The sequence below is a fragment of the Diceros bicornis genome, chromosome 17 (assembly GCF_020826845.1).
Source record: "Diceros bicornis minor isolate mBicDic1 chromosome 17, mDicBic1.mat.cur, whole genome shotgun sequence".
Lineage (NCBI taxonomy): Eukaryota > Metazoa > Chordata > Mammalia > Perissodactyla > Rhinocerotidae > Diceros > Diceros bicornis.
The window spans coordinates 34,868,676-34,889,216 of record NC_080756.1 but is presented as its reverse complement, the minus strand read 5'-3'; the positions used below and the strand labels follow the sequence as shown (position 1 = coordinate 34,889,216).

The 20,541-nt window shown below is 34.8% G+C and overlaps 1 protein-coding gene across 5 annotated transcripts in view; it reads left to right on the top strand.

Moving 5' to 3' along the window:
• The window catches only part of CCDC91 (coiled-coil domain containing 91), a 338,801-nt gene that overhangs the window by 67,189 nt on the left and 251,071 nt on the right, over positions 1-20,541 (top strand). For 4 of the 5 annotated variants that reach the window (XM_058558585.1, XM_058558587.1, XM_058558584.1 and 1 more), the window contains exons 2-3: positions 9,382-9,424; positions 11,595-11,673. In XM_058558585.1, coding sequence (XP_058414568.1) covers positions 9,395-9,424; positions 11,595-11,673 — 109 coding nt within the window. In that variant the 5' untranslated portion in view covers positions 9,382-9,394. Of the gene's footprint in view, positions 1-9,381; positions 9,425-11,594; positions 11,674-20,541 lie in introns of those variants that run through there. The other variant, XM_058558586.1, reaches the window with a different exon arrangement.

The following is a 20,541-nucleotide window of genomic DNA, read 5'->3' as shown; positions in this document are numbered from 1 at the left end:
TATGTTAAGAATTTTGACTTCATCCATTAAATGATGAGGAGCCATTAAATGTTTTAAGTAGGCGAGTATTTAGAAGGATCATTTGGGTAGCAGAGTGGAGAATGAAGTAGAGAGGAGCAAACTGGAAGCAGAGAACTATTTTAAAGGCTGATGCTATAAACCAGATGGAAGATAATGGTGGCCGTAACTGGGACAAAGCTAGTGGGGATTGAGTGGAGTAAATGGATTGTAGAGGTATTTAGGACATAGGATTTGGTGATTGATTGGCTGTATGGAGTGAGGGAGAGAAAAAGGAGGCAAAGATGACTGCAGGTTTTTGTCTTGGCCAACTGTGTTGTAGATGGTAGTACCAATCACTGGACAAACAAATCCTGGAAGAAGAGTAAATTTGAGGTTGATGGGAGAGATCTTGCGTTTGGTTTTGGTTGTATCGAATTTGAGGTGCCTGTTAGATTGAAAGAAAAACTATCCAATTGTCTGTTGGGTGTGTAGATCTGAAGCTCAGGAGATGGATCCAAACTATAGATAGAAGAACCTGCAAGGAAGATTGGGAAGAAGCACTGAGAGAAATAGTAAGAAAGAGGGAAGAAGTATAATTGTCTTTACAAACCACGAGGCGAGAGTGTTTAGAGAAGGAAAGACTGGTTAAATGCAAATAAGACAAGGAATTGAAAGTGTGTTTTTGCATTTAGTGAAAAGGAGGTAATTGGGTGCAGGCATGGGCTATAAGAATAGAGCATCTGTGAAGTCGAGTTGTGAAAAGGAGAGGGCTGTGGTTGGAGAATAATGTATGTTGAGGATGGGTTTGTTTTTGTTTTTGTTTTGCTTTATTTTAAATAGGTAGGAACTGGAGCATGTTTCAGTGTTTAGGGAGGAGGCAAATAAGAGAGGGAAGTTGAATATTTAAGAGAAGGAACAATTGAGACAGCCAGGGCTCTGAGAGCACAGATGGAGGAATTAGCCTTAAGTAGTAGAGGGATTCCTCTTTTCCTTGTGAGAGGAATAAAGTGGAATAGCTGGGTACAGGTGCTGGTAACTGTAGATTTGGTAGAAAGAAGTTAAGGGACTTCTCTTAAAATGCCTTCTATTTTCTCTCTTTAACAGGAGGCTTGGTCGTGTGCTTTGATTACTGAAATAAATAGAGAAGTTGGAAGTTTGAGGGAGAGTTGAGAATCTTTGAAATAGCTTCTGGAGAATGAGAGAAAGAGGCTTAACTAGAGAATAAGTGAGTCTAGTAGGCAGCGCTGTGAATCCGTTTGAAGATGGGAAACATGAATTTTTTTTTTTTTTTTTTTGGTGAGGAGACCAGCCCTGTGCTAACATCTGCCAATCCTCCTCTTTTTCTGCTGAGGAAGACTGGCCCTGGGCTAACATCTGTGCCCATCTTCCTCCACTTTATATGGGACGCCGCCACAGCATGGCTTACCAAGCGGTGCGTCGGTGGGCGCCCAGGATCCAAACCGGCGAACCCCGGGCCACCGCAGCAGAGCGCGCGCACTTAACCGCTCCCGCCACCGGGCTGCCCCGGGAAACATGAATTTTATAGAGAATTCTTTGATAGTTCTCAGCAGAAGACAGGTAATTGGATATTATTGGTGGTTCTTGGGGGGCGCCATTATCAGTTGCCTTGTAACCACTCCAGATTCTGAATCAATTGAGAAATAGAACCAAGAATCATATGAATCAGAAAAGTGGCTCTACTGTTAAAGGTTTAATGTAAATGTGGCTTGGACTAAGGTTGAAGTGAGGTCTCCCACAAGTTCTCTTCTGAATTAAATTTACCCATCCAGTCACAGGCTGAAAAACACATCTCCATACTAAGAAAAGGAAGTTTTTCCCTGGTGAGCTTCTGTCATGGGAGGTGGACTAGAGGAAGAATATATTGTTTATGGGCACAAAGTTCCCAGTGAGGAACCCAAAGAACTCACTCTATGTGTGCATGCTGATCTGTATATACATTAATCTCACCCGAGAGAGAACCGATGGATGCCCTGCTCTCACTATTATTCTTATTGTTTTTCTTTTGGAGAGAAGTAAAGAAGGTAGAGAAAGGGACTGTAGTATTTCTTCAGTCTTGTTTCCTTCTCTGCAGAGAAGGCCTGCATCCTCTTTTAAAATGTGATAAGGAGAGGTGATATATCTACCCCCTAACATTCATTGAGGGTTGAGATTTTGCCAGATAGGAGGAGTACAGTTCATACAGTGAGAATTCTGAGTTGACAGCAGGACAGCCATATGAAAATCTTCATTGTTTGGTTGGGTATATATGACTGGCACCAGTGAGGTGGTTAATTTTGGGAAATTTTGTCAGAGCATTAAGATTATGAGAGTGAATGTACTCTTTGAAGGAGAGGATAATGAGATCAGATCAGAGATCCATCAGCCCAGGGAAAGATTGGTATTAAGGAGTTGGACGAGGTAGAAAAATTAAGCAAAGAGGTTGGAAGGTAGATAAGAGTTTGGAGAGTCTAAGTCCTTTGCAGTTTTTTTTCTTATCTGCTGGGACATATAAATTTTCTCAATGAAGGCTGGTAAAGATAAAAACTTAATTGATAGCACAGATGAAAATTATATAAATGAAAATGTTTAGTTATTAGAATTATTGTTGGTTGGGATGTTTTCCTATCTGATTGTTTATGAATAGAATATTTTTCAGGTAGTGAATATATAGCTCAATTATTTTTTTATCTTGTGATAATATTTTGCCATTGGCAGTAGTGTTTATAGTATAGCAATAGTTCTTTAATTCAGCTTCATATAGGAAGTTTCAAAATTATCATTAGCCACAATAATAATTGGATACTTAAGAGAGTGGAGCATAGCAATGTAATTTCTTTTAAGATGTGGCCTTCAAGCGATGCCTTAATATGGTTAGAGCTGCTCTAGTGCTAGCAACCTGATCTTCTACTGCTCAAGCTCGGACATGTTTTTCTTGGAGAAATAAGAGGGAAAGGGAAGTCAGGTGGGAACTATTAGCAACTCATTTGCTTTCATTCAGTCATTTATTCCAAAAGCATTGATTCAGAAATATTCTTTAAGCCCCTACTGTGTGCTAGGAACTGCTCAGTTCAAAGTGCTAGGAAGTAAAAAATGATTAAGAAATGGTCCCTACACTACTTTAGAAGATCTTGTAGAAATTTAGGTAAACAGTTTCCTGTTCAAGGAAATAAACCTGAAATTCTGACCTTGTATGATTAGACTCTTCCAATTAGTTCAATCTTAATGGTTCAGTCACTTTTAATCTTAACTAAGGTGTGTGTGTCTGTGTATATTTCCTTTGTATTTTTTCCTCTTACCAATTTATGTCTGCTCAAAACAGTCGGAAAAAAAAAATCACTTATCCCTATTGCTTCTAGGAAACATGGCATGAAACAGGACCAAATGGAAAAATATTTTGATTATGAGGATGATGGTTAGCCAGTAATATTACAGATGGGATAGAGATTGAGTTAAATGCTGAGTGGACAGTGTTAACTAGTAGGACACTTTGGGGTGATTCAATAATCTGGATAATCTCTGGAGATTATATTTTTTGAAGTCAGTTACCTCAGTGTCTTTGTTAGGCATTTTCTCATTTTGTTTTGTTTTGAGCAACTTTTACATTTTGTATACATGCTTGTAATATGGGAAAATGTTATAAAGGAGACTAATATGAGAAAATTTATTCACTGGTTAAATGCTAATTTAAAGCATTTAAGCCTTCTTTTATAGTTTTGTAAAAAAAAAACTTTCCTCGAGCTTTTTTTTCAGAGTATTTTGGTGGAAATAATAGGTAGTTGGCTCGTTGTGCCATGATGTTTTTTATACTATCATTAAAAAAAAATCATTTGTGTATGCCCACAGTTCAAGGTTGTAAAAAGTTCATGAAATACAGCCATCTCCTATGCTCTCCCTTCTTTTTAGCCTCTCCATTTCTTGCTTTCTAGAAGAAAGGTGTTTAGTGCTTATAGTTGATTCTTTTTGTGTTTACCAGTGTATCTCTAAATAACATGTTTATTATTGCTACTTTTTTGATTTTTCAGTTTCATGCCTATCAGCTTTCCAGTATGGAAGATGAGGCTTTACGTGTCTTTCACCAGCCCCTCTGCCCACAAACTTCATTTTCTTTCTCTTACCTTCCCAATATGATTTTATTATAATTTTGGTGCAATTAGTTAATTAATTGTTTACATTATTATGACTATGTGAATACTATTCACAGCTGAAAAATATAATATTTAATGTTTACTTTTCCTGTCCAGCATATTTATTTTCTGTTTTCATTTGGTTAATTTTCAATTCACTAATTCAACCCTACATTTTCCCCCCAGCTGTTTAAATTTAGTTTCATGATGGTAAAATACATGAGACATTCTATTATGTCTCATTCAAGTTTCATTTACTTGAATAAATCTCCCAGGAGTTTTCTGATCTGCTCCAGTTTAGACTGGTTGCTCTCTATTCTTGCTGCAGAGATATCTTGCGAACTCACTTCATTATTCTGAGAGAATTCCCTTTGCTTTTCACTTTAGTTGGATAGCCTCTTTCCTAATCCCATGTGTTCCTCATATTTTATTCACTTGGTTTACTCCAAAGCTTTTTAAGAAACAATGTTTGGAAAATAAATTTTTTTTGAGATTTTGCAGGTGTGAATATATCTTTATTCTTCCCTCAACTTAATTATTGGTTGACTGGGCTGATTATAGAATTCTGTGTTGTAAATCATTTTCCCTCACTATTTTAAAAGCATTACTCCATTGTTTTTCACCTTCCAGTGATGCTGTTGCGAAGTCTAATGCCGTTATATTGTTTATCCTTTGTATAAAACCTATTTTATCTGTCTGGAAGCTTGTAGGATCTTCTCTTTGTCTCTACTGTGCCTTAGTGTGGGTTTTTTCTTCTGGGTTTTTTTTTTTTGTTGTTACTTGAGGAACCAATAAATCTGGAAATCATATCCTTTAGTTTTAGAAAATTTTCTTGAATTATTTTGTTGATGATTCCCCCCCACCCCTTTTTAAATCTCTGTTCTGTTTTTCTAGAATTCCTCATAATTAGATATTGCATATTTTGGACTAGATCTTGTAATTTTCTTATGTTTTTACTCTGATTTTCCATTTCTTTTTCTTTTATACTCTTCTTTTTAAAGATTTCCTCAGCTTTATTTTCCATCCTGCAGTTTTTCATTTCTGTAATCATCATTTTTATTTTCGGAACCTTAGCCTTGGTGTACACCCCTCTCGCGTACACCCCTCTCCCCCAAAAAAGAATTAGGGCTTCCTGTTCTTATTTCATGGATTCACTATCTTCTGTTGTTGACTCTCTGAAGATATTATGGTTTGGTTTTTTTTTTGAAGATTTTCTCTCTTGTGTAGTCTGTTTCTTCCACTTTTCTATTTTTCATACTAGATAAATAGAATCTTTGATTGTCCTTGGCAGTCTGCTCATATGTTAGTGAAGCACTGATAATAAAGTAGCAAAAATATAATGCTTAGCATGTGTCAGCCACTGTTCTGTGTGCTTCATCTATTTTAATTTATTTCATCTTCATAATAGTGATAGGAGTTAGTTACCATTATTATTATTGTCATCCCTATTTGACAGATGAGGAAACTGAGGCACAGAATGTTTAAGTAACTTGCCCAGTGTAACACAGTTGGTAAGTGGCAGAGCTAGAATTTTAAACCGGGCAGCCTGACTCCATTGTCTCTTCCTTTAACCTTTATGCTATTCTGTCTCTTATTGAAATCAGGAGCGAACTGGAAATTCTGTGCATGTGGGTAGAGTTTGTTCAAGTAGTGTTACCTGAGCTCTTTCTTTGTGGAACCTCTGGTCCTGGTTCATGGGTTGATTAGATTCATCAGAGAAGAATCTCCTAACCTGCTGACTAGAGGTTAAAGCCCAGCTGCTGGCAGTTTGGTTGCTGAGTGGTTAAAGAGGGTTGGAGGAACGGGTCTCAACATTTAATACAACTTGGACTTTAGTCCACCTGTCTCAGTGTTTTCCAATCCAGAGACCCTCGGCTTCACCCTATCCTGGAGTAAACCTTCAGTCTTCTGCTGTGATGAAGAACTGCAAGTTGCCCAATTGTGCAGATTCTGGGAGGGCATCTTGGGATATATCTGCAACTCTTATTTTGAGTCTCACCTTTGCCCAACTTCAGTGCTGCCCATTCCTGAGCCTTTTGTGGATTCTATGATCTAAATGTGATTGATTCTCATTTTCCCCACTGGTAGTTTAAGATTCATCTTCCTTGTATTTGCTTTCCAAGTTTTTGCAGTTTTCTCATTTCACATTCTCTTTGACCTTGTGTTATGCGGAAGCAAACAATCAAAACAAATCTTTGCTATCTTTTAGAAAAAGACTTTTGGGAAAAGACTTAAATAAAATGGATGTTCTTTATGTGCCATTTAAAATTCTCTGTTAGGTCTATTGAAATAGATCTCAAACATCGCCTCCTACTGAAGCATTTCATGATGCTCAACTAGATATATCACCATCTGAAAATTTTTCCTCCCACCTTGGACTTTTTTCTTCTTTCATAAGGCTCTTTTATGTCTTGTATTACTTATATTTGCATGCTTTTCTTCCACTCTGCCCTCCCCGCCAACACCAGACCCTAACTCCTTGAGGACCTTGAGTGATCTCTTTTACAGAGTTGCTCAATGAAAATTTGTTACATTGTGTTATGTATATGTTTTTCTTGTAAAATATCAGCAATATATCAAATGCTGAGAATAGTAAAAGAAGGAATTAATACAACAGTGCAACAAAAGAGATTAAATTCATATATAAAGAAGTCTGAGAATTGTTAAACCTAGATATTATGAAATCTTTCAATGTAGATACTTAATCATAATAAAGTATACATCTCTCCTCCTGCCGTGACATAAAAGAATGAACTACGTGATCTATCAATTTTTTGGCCAGGTTCATGATTCTATAACTTAGATGACAGGTATATTTGGTATTGCTATATTTGTAGTTTAATGGGATATAATGTTAAGTGCTAGAAATATTCTAAAAACTATAAATACACTTTAGATTAGATAAAATAATGTTTTCAATATATTGAAGTATCTAAATCCATAAAAGAGCCACACTTGTAATATTTCCTTTTTAAACACTAATTTTTAGTTTATGTGTTTTGTAAAATTGATTTTTACAAATAAATGCTGTTAATTTTCCTTCTTCCTGCTCTTTGAAATGTTCAGAAGAAAACAGAAACTATTGCAGGATTTGAAACTAAATTATTCGGAGAAAGCTTATTGCTTTAAAATAATAATGTTTATTACTATAGTACTGTATTTTAAGAAACTCAGGACACATTTGTCTTTTTCTTTGAAAATAAAGTAGAGGAAGACTGTCATCTGCATTTTAATATGTAAAAGTTGCTGGGGTATGGAAAACATCAGTGGTCACTAATATGTTCTTTTGTAGAGCTAAATCAGTACTTAGGAAACTGGTGGTATTTGGTTCATTACCACAGGCATACAAGCTGAAGTGATTGTTAGGCACTGGTATTTGTTTTTGTTTTCAAATTTTCTGGTTACCTTACAAATAATTTATTGGGATGTGACATACGAAAACACATAGAAACATTACTCTAAAAATTCCATTCTTTTGAAACCATATTGTTTGGATACAGTATTTGTAGATGCTAAAAATATTTTTTAATTGTCTCCTGAGACTCGTGGGATACATGTGGAAAAGACAAACTTGGTATTTATAGTTTGAGTTGGTTAATTCTCAGTATCCGTATCACTCTTCTTTCATAATTTCTTCATGAGAAATATAATCACACACAGATTTCTGTTCGCTTGCAACACAAAATTAATGTGAATTCCATTTCAAACTAACCACCATCAAAAGTTCTGAAAGTCTGGTTTATATTTTTTAAGTGCTGTATGGGGATGACTTGCTTAGCTTTGATTTTCGGCAAAATACATCTAAAAAATTTTCATCAGGTTGTTAAATTGTGGGTAATGGTGACAATACTGGTATTATATTCTGGTTAATTTAATGTCCTTCCTTTTTATAATGCATTTCTGTCTACATGTATTCCTTTTAGTGTCATTACCTACTGAATTTCTGTGAAAATAAATTTTCTTTGCCTATTAAAAGAAAACAATCCTCGAGATTTTTTCCTGTTTATTTTACTTTGACTATTTTTGAGTTTTATTTTTGAAGGCAATTAGTATTAATTTTAGTGACAAAGTAAAGCATGGCTATAGATGACTGTTGCTTCATCACTCAGAGCACAATGTGTTAGAAAATGCCTTTAGAATTACTGCTTAACATATGGTTTAATTTGTTTAGCTGTTTTTTTAGAAGTTGGAGAAGATTGTTTTCCTGTAGTCAAGTCCATCTTGTATTACTGAGTCAAGGAAACTATAATTAATATTTGGATATGTTCACTTTTGAAAGATAGAAAAGGACACAAGTTATTACTGACCAGAATATCACTTGCAGTTATGATTCACTATTTATTGGGAATTTATTTTTCATTTTAACGTGTAGCACCTATTACTTATTTTACCTTTCCAGGTTTTTTAGTTCTTTCATGGTTCATTAGATAAAAGCTTCTCGTTTTTCTTCTTTTTTTTTAAAGCCCAGGTACTCATGGTTTTCTCTTTTTATTTTTATCATATACATTTAGGACAAAATAAAGCATCTATTATCCTACTGCTTGTCTCTCATATACTTTAAGGATAAAGAAGAGAGGAATTCTGGATATTTGCTTTTATTTTTTTCTCCCTGCTCTCCCCTGAATACATGACTTGATTTATCTTGATCAGCCTAGTAACTTGCTCCACATTTTTCCAAAAGTGCAAAGCAGTTTCAGCTAAAAATACACATATCAAAATGCTCCAGAAGTTGTGGCCACAGCTCAAAAATGCTGATCAATTTTGAAAATCTAAATCAACCTCGGCCATGAAACCGAGGGAAGAACCTTTGTGGTAGGGGACAGGTTTCCAAAAATTCACCACAGTCCTGTTCTTAGCTGGAGTTTGTGCTGATGTTGCCAGACAACTGAGGAATAGATGCAAAAAGCAGGAAGCATTATTGAATTGAGCCCTAGCGCCAATTTGGGAAAAGCAAATTAAAATGTAAAAGAATATTTTTCCACTCCTGGCGTCTCAACATAAAATGGCAAAATACATGGTTGCTGAAAAAGTCACAGAAGTTGCTAATTTTGCCAGAATGGCTAATTTTGCCAAAAAAACTCAGTCTTTTTGCATTAAAAAATGTATACACATACAGTTTAAAAAAGTTTTTTTTTTTTAACCCAGATGAAAGTTTTAATTTACAAATCAAAATGTATATAAATTTATCTCAGAGAATTGTTTTGACATAAAGGACTGTGTGTGGGGGCTTGTTTCAATGTCTTCTAATATTTTTCAGGTGCACTTGAAGAATGGATGATGATGATTTTGGTGGTTTTGAGGTATGTGCTATTATTTACCTTATTTTGCTTACATCATTTTTTTAACATTGTGGCATTATAATGGAGTAAGTATACTATTTTGAAAAAAATGTATTATTTATCATTGGCATTCATGATCTTTTCTTGATCATTTTGAATGTAACTGGAATAAAAACATGAAATCAAGGAAAATTAAGATATATCCTCTCTGAAAGTAAAACTGATTCATTATTATTGAACCTTTGGTGGTGCCCATAGGAATGGTTCAAATTGAGGTAATTAAGTGCTACTAGTGGAAGCACTAAAAAAGAGGTTTAAAAAATTGTCAGCAGATGATTTTGCTGCAATACATGTCTATTAGGAAATACTTGTTAGGTGAGGGATGAGTATTGAGGATCTGTGACACATTTTCATGTTTACACCTGTAATGAATTGATTTAGTGTATTAACTACATAGCTGTTCGGTGGTTTATAGAGCTAATTAGTATGTTTGTGTTGTTAGGTTATTCTCTCAGGTTTGAGTTGGATACTTTTTAAGTGGAAATTGTTAGCTGAAGAAGCACTGTCTTTTCCTTAATCTTTTTCAGTGTGTGTTCCTTGTATTGAAATATTTTGTAACCCAGTTATTTTTATGGAGCCAGTATAGTCTTGCAGCAAAATCTCTGGATTAGGAGTCAGGATGCCTGAGCTCAAGTCTTGGAACTACCATCAAGTGAGCTCTGTGATTTTTTTTTTTTTTTTAAGTAAGACTTTCACCTAGTTTGGAATTTGGGAAAAAGGAGATTGTTAAAAATAGGGAGTGTAAGTAGTGACTTAATAGGATAAATAAGATATTAAGTATATATTCATTGTTCTGAATATCATGAAAGAATAGTGTGTGTGTTTTTAGGTTAGGATCATTTTCTCCTCTCTTGATCTTGAATATCTGTCAGTATGGGGATATTTAGAATATGAACATACCTATTTTCTACATTTCATCTAAAACTGGTTTTTGTTTAGCACGTTTGTTTGTTTTCTGCATTTTCTTTAATATTTTGAGTTTTGTTGGGTGATTGAATCTTGTTTATGTTACTGTAGTGTAACATTTAAAATTGTGTTGAAATTCCTTCCATTTTGAGGAAGATATATGTTTCAGATATCATCTTAGTTTATTTAGAAGTTGTCAGTTATTTGAAGGTTAAAATTTAGTATAGTTTCTTTTATTTAATCCACATTTGATTTATTATATCAGAAAAAAAATAGAGTAGGTCGTGCTCTTTAGAGTAACAATTATACTTCAATGGATCTGTTCCTTTCCATATTTCATAGGTACAGTGTTAACCAACCATTCCAATTTAATTGTGGTTATTAGGTATCTTTTTTTCCACATCTTGTTGTAGAAATATGCATGGTCTTTATCCTTGGTTATATAAATGATGTTCATTTTTCATAGTTTTTAGAAAGTAGCTACTGTATTCTACGTCACTAAGCTCCTGTGGCAGATTGCCCCAATTGACTTCTCCTTGGCTGACAACTCAGCGCAGAATCCAAATTGAAATTCTTGCTCTTTTTTAAAATAATTTGGCTGTAACCTGGTCACTTAAGAGACAGAAAACTCTGCAGTCTTACCCACAAACTCAACATTCAGTAATTGACTGTCCCATAGTTTTAAAACTGTTTAATAGGAGGGTTTGTTAATTTAAAGTGTCAGCTTTAGGAATTCTCTAAATGATGAATGCTAATAAGTCCAACTGGTGGATAATTCAAGAATACAGATGGATCCTATTTCTTTAGATTGATCTCTAATTAAGTCTTGTGCTAAAAAGATTTAGTCTCTAGTCTTTTAAAGAAAAATGATATATTTTTCTTCTTTACGTGGTTAAGTGTTGTGGTGAGTTAGTTTACTTAGATATAAATTTCACAAGTGAAAATGTGATTAAGGATATATAAAATGAAAATTTCATTGGCAGGAGATATATTTGAGTAAGACAGGAAAATTTTTACTTAAAGATAATGGAGCATGAGTCCTGGGGATGGTGAGTAGTGGTGGGGGTGGTAGCAGCGAAGACTGAAAAACAATCGAGTGTTCAGACGGAATTTGAAACAGTGTGGTATCTTACAGAAAATATGCTGTGGAACTGGGCGGCTTGACTGTTTAAAAAGCATTTCTACTTTTCAGATCTTCTAAAATACTTTTGCCTTTGTTTTCTAGGCTGCAGAGATTTTTGATGATGGAAATGGTGAAACTCAAACTACATCTCCTGCTATTCCTTGGGCTGCTTTTCCTACAGGTACTACTACACAGTAACTAGGAATTTTTTTTTGTTATTTAACATTTTTGCCTTATCTTTGAAAGCCTCTTTCTACCTTTGCACTTGGCCTTCTCTGATCTGAAAAATGGAATGACCCTGATTTAATCTAGGGTTTTTTGCATAACAAATTATGAATTGCATAACGAAATCTGCAGTGGTGTCTTGAGGCATGATTCCAAAAATGATATCATGAACATTAAATGAAATTGAAGTACAATGTATATTTTCTAATTTGTCTTAGGTTTAGGAAGGCGAGGTGCCAAATAATTTTTTTAGGTTGTCCAGTTCGTTACTTAAAGACTCCTTATATTCTAAAAGTGCTCTAAAAATAATTTGTCACCTCCACTAGTATTTAAATTTAGAAATTTTTTGCAGTAAAGTCATTCAAAAGTATTAAAAAATTAAAATTAAATCATTCAAGAAATTAAATACAAAAATAAATTCCATTGTTGAGAGAGATTTTGTGGAAGACCTAATGTTTAATATTAAATATAATCCATGTCTAAATAATATTTTGAGTTTTCTAGACTTTTTTTCTGCCAAATCATTGTAGTCAGGAGTAGAAGATGAAAATATCATTCTTTAACAGCCCTGTATAGTCTTAGATTATTACAGTTATTCATCCTAAAAATATTTTTCCGGTGCTTATTATGTATTAGGCACTATGGGGATATGCCCTTTACTTCAAGGGAAGATAGGACGGGCATGTACATATTTGTAATATGAAGCACATTTGTGATTTGGGAAGAATGATGATTTTTGTCATCCATTCATTTAGCAAATGTTTATTTCATGCCTGATATGAGTCAAGCACTGTTCTTGAAGTTGGGCGTATATTGTTGATCTGGGCTTTGAAGATGCATGTAATCTCAATAGGCAGAGATGGGAGAATAGGGAAAAGTTTTGAAGGAACTGGAACAAAGGTGTAAACCTGGGAAGGAGGATGGCATAGTTAGGATGCTCATTCTTATTTGAGGGCTTCATGTGCATTATTTCCTTTGCCTGGAATTTCTCACTTTGCTTCCCACTGCTACTCTCTCCCACTCCCTTACCATACTAACTCCTATTTGTTTCGTGTGTTGTTTCTTGCTTTAATATTTCTTTTTCTGGGACAGCATGAGGCCTTAATGAATTTATCTTAGACATGTGTATTTAAGGTACCTTGAGTTCAAGGGGAAAGCTCTGGGCCGGAGGTCTTGGTTTGGGAGTTTTCCATTGATAGGACAGTTGAAGTTGTGGGAGATCACTGGGGGAAACAGTATAGAGAGAGAATACGGTGAAGCAGAGAAATTTGGACATCCATAGTTAGAGAACAGGAGAGAGAAAGAGACAAAAGACTTGAGAGATAAGGAGAGTATGGGCTAGTGCTGCAACACAGACATCAGGAGTAGGAGATTTTAAGGAAAGTATGGTTGCTGGTGTCAAAGGCTGTGGAGAGGTCAGTGCAATTTGAGACTGAGAACCCACAGTCAGTCATAAGTGACTTTTAAGGAAATGGTTTCAGTAGATTGGAAGTTGAAGCCAAATTGCACTTTAGTTTGTATGAAAGCAGGAACAGAGTCTGTTTTCCTATAATTATTGTGGCAGTATAGTAAAGAATTGTATATTGTGGGAAAATTATCTAATTCCTGTTCTCCAAGAGTGAATATTATGTCACATCTGCTTACATCTATGTATTTGTCGGTCAAGTCCTCAAAGTCTAATGAAATTAGAATTAAAGAAAACCCCTCTGGTGTACACACACACACACACACTCACACACACATACACACAGAATCTCTCCCTCACTCCCTTAAAAAAAAAATCTGAATAAACTACTATTTCTGGATTTCCTCAGTAACTTGCAGAGGTGGAGGAAAACAAACATGGCCAAGAGCTGAAGTGAAAGGCGTGGTAGGTATTTGCTCAGCCAAAGCAGTCTTTCAAATCCTTTGTTGAAGATAGTTTGTCTTTCTCTGGCTGTTGGAGAAGTCTGCCTCTAAATCAGGTATCTGGAAGTTGTTTAGACAAGAGTGATGTGAACAACCTAATTAGCATAACAATTTAATCACTTCTGTGCTAAAGTCCAGAGATGGGAACCTTTAGGAGATCTAAAGCAGATTCTTCTCAGTTTAAGAGAAAACTAATATTCTCCTTTTGTCTGTTTGTTTACGTACACTCTAGCTGTCTGTAATCTATATGAAACATAATTTTTAAAGGGATGAATATTAACCAAGTTTTACCACAGCTTAAAATCCAAGAAGATTACTCAGAGACATTTGGTTTAAGTTTTTAAAGATCTTGGGGGAAAATAGAAATTTTCATTCTTGGAGTTAGGATAAAGGGTTTTTTAGTGGGCTTAGTGATTGTCCCGCTTCAGGGCTGGTAGTTCATTGGAGGATGATTTCATAATAGCAACTGGGATAATGAGTCTCTCTCAAAGTGTCTATATATAGCCTGCAATACTGTTAATGAGTCAGCGTACCTCAGGACATGCATCTTACTGTAATATTAGCATCATTTACATAGTGGGATCTTTTAAGATGTTAGTTTATATGTATTGCTGCTGCTGATGTTAATAAATTGCCAGTCAGAATCAATGAAATGCACATGTTGGTTCTTTACATAAACTACTATCTCTAGGCCCATATCTCATTAATGTAGGACATCTATCCTATAAAATGTGTCTCTACGCTTCCATTATCATAGGAGTTGGAGAATGTAAATAAGAGGTGAATGAATATGAAATTATTAATCTGCTCTTCCTCCTGCCTTTACTCTCAGTAAGTGTGGTGATATTACTTCATTTCAGTGAAAACTACTCTGTGAGAAGAATTGCCTTTATTCAAGCATTTTCCTCCCTATTTCGTAGCCTCACCCTCTAGCTTGTCTTCCATGGCTATTCTGTTTGAAGCCTGTGAGCCAGTCAAACTGTGATCTACGCTGTATTTCTAGATGATTCTCTTCCTAGCTCTTCGCCATCCCTCCTGATTATAATACTTTCCCTCATCTCTCATCTGCTTACTTGACTCTTATTTTTCTTTCAAGAAAAGGTATAGGGGCCGGCCCCGTGGCATAGTGGTTAAGTTTGGCACGCTTCACTTCGGCAGCCTGGGCTTGCAGGTTCAGATCCCAGGAGCGGACCTATACCACTCATCAGCCATGCTGTGGTGGGGACCCACATACAAAGTAGAGGAAGACTAGCAGTTAGCTCAAGGGTAATCTTCCTCAAGCAAAAAAAAAAAGAGGAAAACTGGCAGCAGATGTTAGCTTAGGGCAAATCTTCCTCAGCAAACCAAAAAACGCCAAAAAAAAAAAAAAAAAAAAGCCCCAAGAAACAAAAAAAGGAAAAGGTATAGAGCTTTGATGAATTTGTTCCATATCTCATAACTGCTCCTTCTTCTGGGCTACTATGTCATTTTTTTCTGCACCACTTGGTTGGCACTTAGCTTATGCCAATTTGTATCTTTTTAAATTATGGTAGAATACATATAAAATTTACCATATTAACCATTTTTAAGTGTACAGTTCAGTATTGTTAAGTATATTCACATTGTTGTGCAACCAATTCTGTAGAACTTTTTCATCTTGTAGAACTGAAACTCTATATCCATTAAATGGTAACTACCAGTTTACCGCTCCCCCCAATTCCTGGCAGCTACCATTTTACTTTCTATCTATATGAATTTGACTACTCTAGATATTTCATATGAATAGAATTACACAGTATTTGTCTTTTTGTGACTGGCTTATGTCACTTAGCATGATGCCCTCAGGATTCATCCATGTTGTAGCAAGTATCAGAATTTCTTTTCTTTTTAAGCCTGAATAATATTCCACTGTGTATAGACCACATTTTGTTTATCCATTCATCCGTCAATGGACACTTGAATTTCTTCCTTTGGCTATTGTAAACAATGCTGCTGTGAACATGGGTATACTAATTTGTATTTTTTAAAATATCATTTTATCAGTATGACTTCCATCTCTACATGTCTATTTTAGTCTGAGCCTTAGAGGACAGAGACTGTGTTTTAAACCTTTTTGAATCCTAAGTACCTAGGACAGTCATGTTCTGAATAACGTTTCAGTCAATCACAGGCCACGTATACAACAGTGGTCCCATAAGATTAGTACCATATAGCCTAGGTGTGTAGTAGCTTACCATTTAGATTTGTGTTAGGACACTCTATGATGTTTGCACAATGATGAAATCACCTAATGGCACATTTCTCAGAGCATATCCCTGTTAAGCAGTGCATGACTATATAGCATTATGCCTTGTTAATAAACAATGCTCAGTAGTTGTTTCTTGATGATTAGTAGAACAGATTTACTTTCAAGTAACTCTTTTTGATTACTATTTTTAATTCTTTGGGGGGTAATTAAATAGTCTTTCAATCACAAGTTAGAGGAAGGCAAACCTAAACTTTCCTTAAAAAATATGGTAATCTTGGAATCTTAGATAATTATTCAAAGATGGCTAATAAGCTATTTCCTGTAGGGCTCAGTTAACTTTCCTGGTCAGTCCCAATTCAGACAAATGACCTGGAAATAATGATTAACAAGAGTAGTCACAGATTCTCAGAGAGAACAGCTGTTTTGCTGTTTTTTTTTTTTTTTCTAATTTCTTCCCTGGTCCTACTTTGTGTCAGTAGGTAACAGTAGAGGACAGTAGAGGTTAGACTAAATTTTAGTTTGAAACATTAGGGGTCTAGAAGCAATTGTAGTAATATCCAGTTCTTTTACCTCTTTTTTTTTTCTTATTTATTTTTCTGAATATTTTTCCAAAGGAAAATCATTCTAGATTTTGCGTAGCATAAAATATCAGAGAGTTTTTGAGTTGGCTACTCATGGAACTGTATTTTTTAGAAAAAGATTTTTTTCTTTGGCTAAGAAACGTCTTGTTTTTTCGAAATCATTCTCAAACACTTAACCTCTTTTATAAGTTTTTTTTAAGACTGGTAATGCTCTACTTTTTAGGAAATTAACTTTTCAAAATGAATGCCTATCTTTTGATACACACAATGTATATATGTACATATAAATGCAAATGTATATATATCAGAATGTAGACATATATAGGTAGATAGATATTCTGATTTCTTCCCTTTTCCCCACTTTACCTTCCAATGCAAGTTGTCTTCTCATTTGAAGGAAGGACTTTGTCTTTACTTGATCTTACAAGTTCTAAGAACATTAGACTGTTAGTCTTAGTTTGGTTTCAGTATGTTTTTGATTATGTTTTCTGATTGCAGCTGATCCAAAGTTTCAGAATGCATGGGATTTATTTAAATTAATTCTCTAGTTTGTTTTTACATTCATTCACTAATTCACTCATTTATCATATGTTTGGAAGTAGACCGTGTATCAGACACTAAGTGCCACGTACTGTGGACCTTCTTCCATTTTCAGTGATCCTATATGAAAATTGTCATCTCAAATGACAGATGTTTCATGAAATGTGTTGTTAATATTGGCAAGCCCTTTTATCAATAACTTTAACTTCAAATCTTTGATAGAGATTGCATGAAAAGAATGTTGGGTCAGAAAGTATTGTCATGTTGCCATTGTGTACAGTGTGGGTGGTGCTGTTTTAGAGGCAAATGACTGTTCACTTTTTACTTTTAAGTGTATAAATATAAATTGTTTAGAAGGCGAGGTGGGAGGTGAAACCTTGAATACTGTCCTTTCCAATATGTTTCGAAGTTTCTTGTAGCACTTCACAGACCACATTAGAATGCATTGACCATCAAAGGGAAAAAGAAGTGGTCCAGATAGATACTTTAACCCAAATTAGCTCCTTCAAAACAGCTTATGTAGAGGGCAAACTAAACTGTCTGTCACAAGCTGACCCTTTAGAAGGAATAATGGGAATTGGACCAGCAGATGTTGAACCAAATAACTTAGATGTGGTTCACTTTGCATCTGGAGCTATTTGCATACAAAGCCAACAGGAAAGTTCAGACATTTTTCTCAAGACATTGGCGGAGAGAAACCTGGAAGACAGATGCCTTTTTGATTTCATGGTTCAGTTTTTCCATTCTCCATTCTCCTGGCCAGGAAAACCTAGGACAACAAATCGGTCATTTTACTAATATCCCATTACTCTCCTTGCTAACCTTGTTTTTCCAGTAGAATCTGTGTTACACATCTACAAGAGCTCAGAACCTGAGTCCACACATTTTTAAGAAAAAGTCGTGATATTTTTCTTGAGATTAATCTGTGGTTTGCACATAGTAGTAGTAAACATTAACTGAATTCATTGGGCTGATCTATATTTGAGGTAAAATATGAAGGTGACTTATTTCGTATTCACAATACCTGTATTATGGTAGGCAGTATGGATTATGTTTAAAAACTTTCTGTCCCTTCTACTTTGTATCCACACTGGACATTTTTCCCAGGACATAAACTGGATTTCCATTTAATTTTGTAATGTCTTTACACAGATTATTTGAATGGAAGATTGCCAGATAGCTTCTTTTTGCTACTTTTTGTATTTTTTTCCTTATCTCCCAGGTTATTAACTCACCTTCTTTTATTCTGTAGCCAGTTTTTATAAACGATAACTAAGATGATAGCTTCTATAAAGCTGTGAGTTATTACTATATGTGTAAGTATTAGTCATTATGTGGATTTTGAGTGATTTATGGAAGTTTCTGTCCTCGTTAATTCATATAATAGGGAATATATCAGTGATATTTGTTGTGACTTTGAAGATTAGGTTTATAGTGTGGTCTAGAGTCGAATATCTCTGACCGTGGAGTGAGGAGTTCTGGTTTTGCCTTCAACTAACTGTGTAACGTCTCTGAAACTCAATTATTTAATCTATAAATTGAAGGACTAGACAATATCTAAGTGTTCTTCCAGATTTTGAGTTCCAAGTTTATTTTTAATTTTTTTTCTGGTTACAGTGTCTGTAATATGAGTAGCTTCCACTAGGTGAATCATGGTGCCTGGTTTTAACTGCATGGTCCAACCGACGCAGTACTAATCCAATAAATTACATTTGCTCTAAAAACAGCTATAAACGTAGACCACAAATATTAATATGAAGAACTGTAATACATAAGAGAAACTTGGTCCTTTTGTATATATTTTAATTATATCAATTAATTGTTTAATAATGTTTAAATTGGTTTTTCTTATAGTATTTTATGGTACAATCTTTATCTGGTCTATTTGATTCTGAACTTGCTTTTTAAAAAAAACGGTGGTTTGATTTTTAGGATATAATAGAATATACTAAAAAAATTTTAAATTAGAGTTTTGTAGGGATTTTTCTCATATTACTGAAAAGTGAAGGTTTGACAGTGAATCTTTTTTCTATAAGGTGATAGTGCTCTCTATCATTCATAATCCAGAATTAGCAAAAAAAAAAAAAAAATCTTAGGCTCTATTTGGCTCAGTAACAGTAGGAATCATTGCCCAGTATTCTTATATCAATTTATAAATTTCTATTTAGCTATCTTTCTGAGTTATGTTTCTCTGGCCTCAGGAAATACACTTTTTATTGTTTTTGACAAACAGGCATATATACACATATATGTTGTACAAGGGCATGAAAGAAAAGGGAAATAATATTAAAGGTATACAGTGAAAATTTCTTTTTTTATCCTAGTCCCCTAGTCCCACTCCCCTAATATAACTTGTTTTACATTTTCTTTTGTAACCCTCCACATACCTTCCAGGCATATAAAATGTGAATGATTCCTCTTCTTTTTACACAAATGACAGCATACTGTAAATACATACTAACACCTCTTGCTTTTTCTTCCACAATAACTTGAAGAGCTTTCTGCAGGAGTACTAGTAGATCTTCCAAATTCACTTTCGTGGTTGCACATGGATATACCAGTACTCAAGTAACCAGTTATTTCACTCCTTGTTTCTTGCTGTTATAAACAGCCCTACAGTGAATATTCATTTTTTTTTTTTCCTGGACTTTTCCCATTTTTTATTCTCGACATTCCCATATAACATTTTAGTGAGATTTATTTTACAGAAGTATCCATTTATTGAGGATACTCCATTTATTGAGGTGTTTGGAAACTCGAAAGAATCACGTGCCATGTTATGTTTCATATTCAGGTTTATTTGGGGAGAGATCCCGACACAAATTCAGGGAAAGGAATGCAGTGAATGTTCTTAACGTGTTTTCAGCAAAGCTATTTTAATTTAGATGATAATTTATATTGTTTCTCTGACTTAATAGAAGGATTATTTAAAACTGACACATAGTTCACTTATTAATTTTACTAATATAAGCATAGGGCAAACTTGTTCTCCAAGTCTAAATAATATCAGATTTCGTATTTATATGTTCACACGTAAGAAAATGTTGGTCATGTCGAAGGTGATGATAATTTTGAGTACATTGAAAATGCAGTCTTTAGCTGACTGTGGACGAATTAGTGGTAGCATGGTAGGTTGAAATGCTCTTTAGCTGTTGCATTGTATTTTTTAAATGTTTAAAATTGTGTTCATTTCTGCATTGTTTATAGTAGCCTCAAACTAGAAACAACCTAAATGTCCACCAAAAGTAGAAATTTTGATATTTTGGGGGTAAGTTTATATAAAAGAATACTATACACTTGGAAAATTGACAAAATTCAGCTACACATAACAACATGAAAGAATTTCATAAACCTATGTACTGTCCTCACAGTATCTTTAAGGGATCAGTAAGAGGTCTCAATTGACATCTGTTCTATAATTTCAGATCCTAGTTCTGGAATCTGTGGAGTCGAGAGCATCTGCCTCCCTTTGGAGTCTGGAATTCTTGTTTTTCATGAGGATGAGGACTCCGTGTTTTGGCCAGAGAGCCAGGCCTAGGCCTGGTTCACAGCGAGCCCCATGTCTGAA